The sequence below is a fragment of the Sprattus sprattus genome, assembly GCF_963457725.1.
Source record: "Sprattus sprattus genome assembly, chromosome: 8".
Classification (NCBI taxonomy): domain Eukaryota; kingdom Metazoa; phylum Chordata; class Actinopteri; order Clupeiformes; family Clupeidae; genus Sprattus; species Sprattus sprattus.
The window spans coordinates 24861048-24872109 of NC_137927.1; the positions used below are offsets into that span (position 1 = coordinate 24861048).

At 47.4% G+C, this 11062-nt stretch overlaps 2 protein-coding genes across 2 annotated transcripts in view; both read right to left on the reverse strand.

Moving 5' to 3' along the window:
* Positions 1-175, reverse strand: part of LOC308369203 (transient receptor potential cation channel subfamily M member 7-like) — a gene marked incomplete at its 5' end in the record, with an annotated part of 1242 nt that extends 1067 nt beyond the window's left edge. Inside the window, one exon of the mRNA XM_080843545.1 lies at positions 146-175. Coding sequence (XP_080699671.1) covers positions 146-175 — 30 coding nt within the window. The remainder of the gene's footprint in view (positions 1-145) is intronic.
* Positions 176-462: 287 nt separating this feature from the next.
* LOC308369204 (transient receptor potential cation channel subfamily M member 7-like) lies at positions 463-10752 on the reverse strand (the record flags this gene model as incomplete). Its single annotated transcript, XM_080843546.1, has 14 exons — positions 10534-10752; positions 10145-10329; positions 9723-9855; positions 8761-9479; positions 6733-6827; positions 6255-6345; positions 5947-6026; positions 5638-5675; positions 4979-5004; positions 4258-4311; positions 3722-3766; positions 3144-3209; positions 2408-2691; positions 463-549 (listed from the first exon to the last, which is right to left on the reverse strand). Exons 1-14 carry the CDS (start codon positions 10560-10562, stop codon positions 463-465), a joined length of 1932 nt encoding a protein of 643 aa, XP_080699672.1. The 5' UTR covers positions 10563-10752.
* Between the last annotated feature and the right edge of the window lie 310 nt (positions 10753-11062).

Below are 11062 nucleotides of genomic sequence, written 5' to 3' on the forward strand. Positions count from 1 at the left end.
GTGGCAGTACAGCAGGAACACTCCAGAAACCTGCATGGAAAGATGGACTGAGCTTAGAAACAATCAACCCCTAAATGAAAATGGTGGAACAACTCAGCAGGATCATGGATCATTTGGGCAATGATTTCTATCAGGTTAATCTAACCACTTGAACCATCATGATGCTTGATACCATGATACTTGCAGTTATGGTCATATGGATACGTAGGATAGTCACTAAAACTGCTTGTGGGCTTTATCAAATGACTAAATGATTTGTGTCTGATATTCAAGAGTAGTTGGAGTGGGGTTTATATGGGGTGCTGCTCACCCAGGAATAATGCAAGTCACCACATGACGTAATATGAGAGGCAGTGATGCAGTCAAATGTGTTCACGTAGCTCAACCTACTGCGTGTGTATGAGGAAGTCAGATGTCTAAAGGGGAAACATGCAGATACATTAGTCCGGTTTCAGAGGCCTTTTACCTGGGAGAGTAAGGGATCGACTTCGGCCTCAACTGGTTGAAGGCAAAGGTTAGCTTCTGGGCAGCCCTCTGCTGCTGAATTTCCTGCAAATGAGAGAAAAGACAAACGTGTGAATCTGTGTCCATTTGGCTTCATTTCATCATTCCATTTCAGCTCCTCAGCTAATCTCTCCTCTCTCTGTCTCGGTTCTAGGTACACTTGAGAGGGCTGCATGTGAGTGGACAGTGGAGGTCTTGCTAAAAAGGGAGACTAAAAGAGGACTTCTGATGTGAATGGACAGTAGATGTCTTGCTGAAAAGGGAGACTAAAAGAGGACTTCTGATGTGAATGGACAGTAGATGTCTTGCTGAAAAGGGAGACTAAAAGAGGACTTCTGATGTGAGTGGACAGTGGAGGTCTTGCTCAAAAGGGAGACTAAAAGAGAACTTCTGATGTGGGGGGAGAGGGCAGGGCAGTGCCGGCGTCAGCGTCCCACACCATACTAGTCTTGACGTACACACATCTAGTGTCCACAAGGACCCATGCTTAATTCCAGCCTGAGGTCATTTCCTTGAGCCTACTCCCTATCTCTGTCTCCCACTCACCTCCTGTTGTGTCTTCACCGTCACTGAATAAAGGCTGGGAAAGCCCTCAAATCAAACTGATGCTGTGCTAACCAGGCTGGGTTCATTCAGTTCCCTCAGGTCCTGAGATAGAGGACATTCTGAACTGTGCCATACCACTCTATGGACCATAAGCCATATTGTCTGGGCAGACCAGCTCTTCAGAGAGCACCTCCCTTCCTAACTGGCACCTTGGCTTAACTTGCACTTAAGCAGTGACAGGCCCGCACTTCTTTTTCTTTCTATGAAAAAAAAAAGCAGTATTTATTGTTACACCAGGTTCTATTGCTCTTAGCTTGACTGTTCTCTTCCTTGAACGTCGCTTTGGACAAAAGCGTCTGCTAAATGTAAATGTAAACCACAAAGAGCATTCCCTTCTCTGACAGGTCAAAAGCCATGCAGAGTGGACGTTACTCCACACGCTAGATTTACAATATGGCTACACGGACCGCTGCTGACCTCAGAGACACCCAGTTGTGGGGGTTCACTCAGATGTTGACTGCCACGGGCCATGTCAGACTGCCACGGGCCTGCACCAGACACCAGACACACCCCGATAAGAGGAGCTGCCTGCGTGTTGCGGCACAGGATGGATCTGAGGCACCCCCACCCACCCACGCCCACCCACAGCAGGGACTGCTCTCAGGAAGCACCCTGGCCACTTCCTGCCATCTTCAACCTCCCCACACACTTATTTACTCAGTCACTCACTCAGTCAGTCAGTCAGTTGCTAAACGGATGTTTGTGTGGAAAAGAAAAGGTTCCTTTCCCTCAACACACAGACACAGACACAGACACAGACACAGACACACACACACACACACACACACACACACACACACACACACACACACACACACACACACACACACACACACACACACACACACACACACACACACACACAGCCTAAACACAGAGAGGAATGCAGTGGCCTGAGTGAGGTGGAAGCAATCAGAGAGCCGCCAGAAACCTCACAGCAGTGGGTTCACAGCCAGAATGTTGACAGACTGAAGGCAGCGAGTGGCAGCCTATTAAAAGCCATTCACTGTTGATGAAAGTAAACACCCGCACAAATCAAATTCGTCCCAAAGGGAAACTGCCAAACTATTTTCACCAAGGTTACCATTTGGTCACTTTGGTAACCCAGACAATGCTGTCTGGTATGCAGTCATTTAATGGAGCTTCAGACCGAGCCACTTGGCTCTACTGAACGGCCTTGGTGTTTGAAAACACATCAGTGGGATCTAAACTCAAGCCTGCACGCATGCACAGCCCACCCAGTGCAATCGGGGGCTTATTTGAAATGGCGGACATGACATGGGGGCTGGCCTCTCACCCTGAGACAAAGGTGGAGCACAGTGTCCTCCTTGTAGATGCTCTGCCAGGTGTTGACCACCTCGGGCAGGAAGGACTTGACGATGTACAGGTGGCCCGGCTTGAGGATGTCGTACTCGGACCAGGTACAGAGGACCTTGAGGGCCCGGCGCAGACCACCGCCCATCTCCTCCTTGCTGAGGAACTCGATTTTGGCACAGAGGCCGCGCTGGGCCCAGGAGGACATGCTGTTGTTGATGGTGTTGGGGGAGCTCTCCTCCAGGCGGTACACAGTCACCGGCTCCCCTGTGTCAGAGAGAGAGTGAGCGAGAGAGAGAGGTGTCAAAAAACAAGTGATGAAAATAGCTTTGTTTAAGATCTTTTAATGGTATGTCATGTTTAGTGCATGGTGCTACACTACAAGGTATTGTCAATTTTCTGTGGTGGTGGAGTGGGGAAGTACTTTAAATCAAATGGCAATTTTTTTTTTTAATCATGAAATGACTAAATTGTCAGTAACTTGCACCTGTACACTAAAAAACATTTATGACTTAAGTAATATAAGTACAACTCCTGTTATTGTACATTACTATTCTCCACACACTCTCCACATTGGTCAGTTATAGGACACTGATGACTTAATCTAAAAGTGACTCCTGACACACTGAACCTAAAGCACTTCTGCCTCTAATGTAGCTATAAGCTTGAGAAAGGGGGGCTGGATTGCTGGAGAGAGGGGTGGAGTGGCACAGCCTTACCTCTAGGGGGCACAGGGGTGAACGGGATGCTCTGGGACAACCGCATCAGGTTATTACGCTCCACAGCTAATACAGGGAGGGACAGACGGGTTTATTACACTCAGCACAGAGAGGAGAAGAGGGAGCCAACACTCAGCTAGCATTCCAAATGTGTGCCAAACATGAAACAGCAATGCTTTACATCAAGTGTCCTTTCATAAACATCATCTTTTGGGTTTGTTAGCATGATAATATGCCATAAACACCTCCATTAAGTATGAAATAAGAGTTACATACGGTAGTTGTAGTATGAAGGCCTAGTAACCTAGTCAACTGATTAATCTTGGGTGTGTCACATCCAGCAGCATGTGAAAGGCCAATAGTGTTGTTCACATTGCTGGTATCTATCTAGTAGTTCAAAATAAATACTGTGGAATATTTCTTTAACAGTGTTATTTCCTTTTGGCTTGTAAACCCATCATGTGATGGTCTGTGTTACACGGCCTGTCTCACTGAATGCAGTAAGAATGAGGTGAAGAGAACTTCATGTAAAGCATTACGAATGAAAGCACTTTAAGGGCACATGAAGGCACGCTCACCCGAGTACTGGTAACTTTCGATTGGCTTGAATGGAGACCCGATAGCTGAAGGGTTAAACAAGTTCAGGTTATTACAGGCAACTTCAGTCCCATAATTCACCTGGAGTCACACTTGCATTACCAAAATAGTTTTATAGAACAACATCATGCAAACAGAACATAATAAACCATGCTTAAACTGGAGCTTTAAACAATAAAATGTATCATTAAAGAAACAATAAAGCAATAATAATATTATTAGTCATTCAGTTGCAGCTATGGTTAGTCACTCTATGGCCTTTATCAAGTCAATAGCTTACAGGTTATGATGGCAATTAAACAACCTTCACACCCAGATTCAATTGATTAGCGGTAGCTCTTTGCTAGCCCCTACATTCCAAAGTCTAACACCACTTTAAACAGGCCATCTTTCGTATAGTACTTTTGGAGCTAGCCCAAAGAAGATGGACAATATTTCTATCAAACACTGCACATTCTTCTGCCTGCAGGGGGCAGAGCAGCAGGCCTAAAGAGGGACCATAGAGAGACGGACTCACAGTCTTTCCTGCTTCCCAGGTGTGTGTGTCTGGCTGTGTACAAGCATGCCGCCGCTGAAATGAACAGGTGAAAATGGAGGTTACATGGTCAGAATGAATGCTCAGTCTACAGTCACTGCTACGTACCCCCGTAAGAGTCCCTAAAGGTCGGGGGTCAGACATGATGAGAGAGACTAGAGGCACATTCCTGGCCTGCCTGCAGCACTGTGGACACACTGTCTAAAGATGGCTATCTGGATGTAGTGCATCCAAACAAACACTCCCCCCCCCCCCTTAAGTGTTGTTACCCAAACGCCAGCAGGGCTGCAGGCAGGAATCTAACATTTCAGTGGCGGAAGAAAAGCATGAGCTTTGTGAGGAGTACAGCAACAGAACCATCATGTGGTCTCCCACAAACATCTCAAGGAGGGGACTGCAGAACAAAAACAGCAGCCTCATCTACAGAAAGACAGCAAGGCCAGAGTATAAAGTATGGCCAGAGTATAAAGTATGCATGAGGTACCAAAGCTATTCCCTCGGGGCTCTAAAAGGCCGGTGCTGAAGAAACAAGCTGTGGGCAGACCAAGGCCCTGGGTGTGCATGATGCGGTGTGCATGATGCGGTGTGTGTGTGTGTGTGTGTGTGTGTGTGTGCGTGCCTGTCTGAATGTGTGTGTGTGTGTGTCTGGTTGGTGCATGACAGGGAGATATGATTCAGCGAGATGAGATGAGATGGTTCATACCATTTAGAACCTCATCTGGGGGGCTTCTGCAAAGGAAAGAAGAATAAGATCATTTTCACATGGTTGGGCTGTAATACGTTCATCAACATACATCCTAATCAACAACTTGCAAACGTCAAGACTGTTAAGGTCAAGTGTGATCTGTGTCAGTTGCCTCTCGGACAGAAACATTCCTGGGTAATCATGCGCTCTTCACAGGGAACTACTTCACAGATACAAAGTCTCAATAATCCCTTTGTAGTCATTGCTGACACTAGAAAGTTGTTAGCCCCGCATTTAGCAGGAGACTCATATGATCCCCACGCTGAATGGACCACTTCCATCTAAATGCCTTAATAGCTTTCAGCTGAATGGGCGATTGTTTTCCTTCTCCATGGCAACTCTTAATCCGGGATTGGCCGGGGGCCACGCTCTGTGATTGGACACAGTGGCGGCAAGGGCGGCCATGGGCGCTAGAGAATGTGACCCCTGATGTGGTGCCAGGTGTGAACCTGCAGCGAGGAGAATGTGGTGGGGCAGCGACGCCGATATGCCCTCAAGGAGGGCGCCTCCTGTCACGCGTGTGCCATGGAAACAAACAGGGAACACGCTGGCCCTGGCCTGGCAATCATTAACACGCCGCCGTAGTCTTTGATGAAGCAGAGAAATCGATTACTTACAGACTGCTGGCCTGGGCTGACTTGACTTGTACCCTCTCCTGGAATGACAAAAGGGGATTGTGATCAAACAGTGAGGTTTAATAACCGTGTTGATGGCAGGGATCCAAAAAACATCACACCTCCGTTGAGTCATAACTCTTGTGAGTTTCGACACCCTATTTACCATCAACTCAATTAACAAGACATGCCAATCACAACTGCAAGGTGGAGGGTTCAAACTCCACTCCAAGATATGCTTGAGAACGGTATGTAATGAGACCAGACCATGCCTCCAAGTGTTAGTGTGTGTGTGTGTGTATACACACTGACCAGCAGCAGGGCAGCGCGTGGGTCCTTATGGACCAGGATGTCCTCTGCAGACACTCGACTCTGATCCCGTTTGCTGAGAGCTGAGGGGGAGAACCACACACGGTCACACACAGAACCACACACAGTCGCACACCATCGCACACAGTCGCACACAGTCACACACACACACACACTCACACACACACACACACACACACAGACAAAAGTGCTTTGTCAGGTGGGTACAGTGAACATCAACTCCTTTCGAGTCAGTGTCTACAAGGGTGCCTGTGGCGGTCTGTGTGGACGCGTCATTTCAAATGGCTTACTTGACTCAGGTCGCAGAAGCGTGGGGTTCCTGTCGAACTCAGTGAAGCCAGCGTACGAGTTCACTGTCCTCATGTGACCTTCAGCGCGACCCTAGGATCAGTGGCACAAAACAAGCACAATGGAGTCCATCAAAGCAAACAGGTGATGTGTGGTTATGTGTGGATACCTCAACATGGTGTATACAACAGGGACTAAACTAAACAGAAGGCCAGAAACAAAACACAGAATAAAAAAAGAAATACAACATCACACCATACACCAAATCATAAGTTAACACACATGGTCATCCATGTACAATTTCCGGTAAACAATTCCTTTAGTGGGAAATGGTCTGGATATTTAAAACAAACATTTTGCTGTTTTATAGTTGCTTGGCAACCCGGTTGCAAACTGCAGAATGATTGGGACCATAACGGGCCACTGCGTGTTTATGCACCACTGTGCAGCAGCAGCAGGAGAGAGTCAGAGGACACTGACCATTGCCTTGGCCTTCTTGGATGGACTGAGCTGTCGGCTGCCAGCAGCGTCGTCTGTGGGGAAAGAGTGCTGTAGATCCACGTCATCTTTATGGCCTTGACCAGATCAGAGATAGAAAGCATGTCAGTGACAGGGGCAAGTAGCCATTGTAACACTTTTGAACTTTGTAGATAGTGAATTCACAGTCTGTTACACTCCAGGGAACATGTCCACGCAAACAGCATACCTCATTCAGAATTAAGAATATTAATACCTGAATTATTAATTAATGAATTAATTATTTACTTAAGCATGTACAATACCTGAACAATATGTAAGGCAAGTCAGGATTAAATGAATCAACCAGTGTATGCTTACCCGTATGTGTGAGTGTATTATATTATTTACAGTATTCTTTTATACGGCTATGTATAACTGAACTGTAATTAATTGTAATATGTATGTAATTCCTAGTTTGTCTTAGAAGGTTTGACTGTTGCCTAAGAGTCACTATAGGAGCAATAGCACAGTTAAATGGAATCAGAAATCCTAATCATAAAACTGTAAAAATACCACCATTAGCTGAGAACATTATATGTTTATGTGGAACATTTCCAAAATATCTTACAAATATGGCTGACTATTTGACCAACTGCTGGTAAAATACATGTAACAAATGTTTACGTGGCAATCATCTTGATGTCGCGGAGGTGCGTCAATGCAGAATATGTGCATTAACACACACACACAGCGTGACAGATTGTCTCATCATCCACCTGACCCAGACTTGAACCTCATTCCTTTTTCATCTCAAACTCAACAGCAGATTGGAGTGGAGTGAAAGATTTAAAAAAGGAAACAATAGAAGTTCAGGTTTAGACGAGAGTTTTATAATAAACTGACTAATATTAATATGTGCACCATGCAAGTCTAAGCACAGCACATCATTGCAGCTGTTCAGATCTACATTACATGACCTGACTAGCAGCTGGTCAAATAGCAAAGTCATAAGAGACAGAATAATATTCACCCACTTCCATCCACCAGGCACATTCAACAACATAGCAACCCGTTAGTTCACATGTTTCCAAACACACACTATGGTCCCTTGGAGGAGTGAAGACTCCTGTGAGCCTTGGGAGGGTTTTTTGCATCGATTCTGTCTGCCACATCTGTCATGTAATTCTGGCCAACGCAGGGATGGTGAAGAATGACTAGTTATTCTTCTGAGTGAAGGGCCTGTGATGTCCACTGAAGCCAGCTTAGAGGTCTTCAGAATTCTTTAGTATCCTCATGTTTATTCCTGAATAGATTAACTTGCCAATTCTCCATTAGATGTTTGTTTTCTGGGCATTAAAATTCATCCTTATCGATCCACAATGCACAACAGATGTGGCATAAGACAGAAATAAGGTTGAGTACTCAAACCCTGGGTACTGAAAAGAAATCCCAAAAGAAAAACTGCCCATGCAAAGACTTCAGACGGAGCTGAAGAAACCCCGACACAAACACCCAAGCAGGCCAGCAACCAAGCACCCTCTTTCCGATAACTGAAGCTGGAACTCAAACCTCTGTCTTTGGCCACGTGCCTCAGCCTACGCAGCACTCCTTTACCATTCTGCCTACGTTTGGGGGGCTGGGCGGGGGCATTCTCCACGTGTGAACTCCCAGGGACAACAGCAGGGGGCAGGTCGTAATCAGGATGGGTGTTGTCATCGTGGGGCAGGTCACTTGCCGGGCCCGGGGGATCCGAGGGGGATTGCGATCGGGGCGTTTCATGTGTGCTACCCTGACCACCTGGGTCAACACTAACCTCTATGCTATCGTCATCATCGCAGAAGGCTTGATTGACATAGCCATCCCTCTCAGAACAAGCGGGCGAGGCAATTGTGCTGTCCCTCTTAGCGCAAGCGGGAGAGGAAACCGGGCGGGCAACGTCAGACGTCTTTGAGACTACGAGCACAGTAGGAAAAGAACAGCTGGCATCTTCCTCCTCCTCCTCCTCCATTTCCAGCTGCTCATCACTACTACAATGAGGATCAGACTTACCGACGAAGGCCCCGAACTCCACTGTGAAGCTCTCGGGCAGGGGGTGGTGCTCTGGCGTGGTGACCTGGGAGAGCCTGTGGGAGGCGAAGGCGTCCGTGGGCTGGGAGGGGGTGCTGACGAAGAACTGGGCGGTCCGTGGGGGGGCCCCTGGCAGGCTGCTATAGGACTCGTCCGGATGAAGCCGACCGGGCTGCCTCTCCCTGGAAGAGAGACCGCGCAGGCGCAGCTCCGGCGAGGTCACGGCTGCAGAGGCAGCGGAGGCAGCACTGTGGGGTAAGGCACTGCCCGAGGGACCGGCCTCCGGGAGGTTGAGTGCTGCGCCCGCCCGCCGCTCCGGGCTCAGGGCCAGAGCCAGCTCCAGACCCGGCCGCCGGGGGACGGCCTCGTAGGCGCTGTTGCCAAACAGAGACTCGGCGATGTTGCCTGGGCCGCAGGCGGCGCTGCGGCGGGCCAGTGCGGACGACTTGTGCGGCAGGCCGGCTTCGCCGTCGGCCACGCTGGACGCCAGGTTCTTGGTGATGCTCAGCTCACGCGTGATCTGGTTGTGCACCTTGCTGGCCTCGGACGCCTGCTGGGCCGTCAGGGCCTTCAGCGTGTCCACCGTCAGGGCCGAGAGGTCCTGCAGGTGCCCGATTTGGGAGTCTAGCGTGTGCAGCGAGCGCTTGATGAAGTTCACCTTGTGGCTGACCTCCTTCATCTGAATGAACATGCATTCAACCCTGTGGAGATTTCATTCAAATCAAATTCAATGAGTATCAAGACAGCTTTTCACTCTTCATCTGTAACTATCTGACTATATGGAGAGGTCATGTTAAAAGTTCTTCAGGAGACAAAGCCTTTAGTTAAAATACACCATTTAGAAAATACACTTACAAATGCCAAAAGAAATATTTAAATTCATAACTAACCCTAACCCTAGACATAAAACAGCAGACTTTATGAACCACTCTGAAAGTGCTCACTTGTCACCGGTCACTCTGATCCTCTCGTCGCTCCCGGTGTGAAACTGGTCATCCTTCTCATGGAAGTACGTCTCCACACACTGCTCCTCAAAGTCATGCAGTTTCTTCTGGTCCTCCTCAGTCAGAAACAGCTCTGCAGGCACAGGGAGGAGAGTCACTGGTGATTACTGACCCATGGCAGAGCACATCATGTCATTTCAGCCACTGGCTGACATATGATAAGCCGCTGATATCTTACATCGTACTGGACTGGACTTTTGGTCCATTTGTCTCAAAGATCCCATCCCTGATCAAAATTTGTTCTCCAAATAAACTTCACCCTGTGTGTGTGCGTTCAATTAGTAACACCATATGCATAAGTGAACGACTCCTGTCCCATTTAAGCAAAGCACACAGATAATCATCGACGCGACTCTCCGTACTTGGGCCATATGAGTAACTGTCCTTCTTCCTCTTCCGGCAGATGTACGAGAACAGAGAGGACAGGTGACTGAGGAAGATGAGTGGAGGGGGCAGGACCGGCCTCTCGTGGTACACCATGATGAAGTGATAGCGCTGGTACTTCCACACCAGATTGGACATGGACTTGACTTGCAGGTACACGTTGCTGTGATGAAGAAAGAGACTCCGTAAAGATCAGTTCTGCACATGCTGACTCGTTTTATCGCCATTACGAGGATTTACAGACGGTCTTCTTCTAGAGCCTGGCATAGTCTTTCTGCCCGTTATAAAAACACATTATATTGTCACTATGAGAGGGGTCAGAAAGTGAGTGTAGTGTGTAGGAGTTGATAGTTAATTATTGGCTTACTTGAAGAAGGCTATGAGGAGATTGACCATGAGGATATACTGAACAAAGAGGTAGACCGCTTGCAGGAGGGGAGTGAGCCAGACTCCAGCGCTACAGAGATTCTTCTTAGCCAAATTCTCTTCCACATTATCTGCACACACTGCAAAGGAACAGGAAGAATATCAGAAAGAGTAGCAATGTGGCACATAGGTGCTGAATGGTGCATTTTGTCAACCTAAGGCCCAAACATTAGCAGTGTATCTGATGCTTTCGAAAAGAAAGACGGCCCACACACAAATGAGAGAGTAAGGACTGTTTGTTGTTGTGATTTCCTATCTATCTGACTATCTGCTTCACCCACTCTGGTTTTGGGATTTCAGGAATTTCAGGAAGTCATAAGTAGTCATAAAATTTGTATTTCAATCTCTAACCTTTAATCTTTCTATTAAACTGACTAAAGTAGCATCACTATGTACAATATACACAAACAACGAAAACTGAAAACAGGACTACTCTACATTAACACATTTGTACATGAAAATAGTGTTGT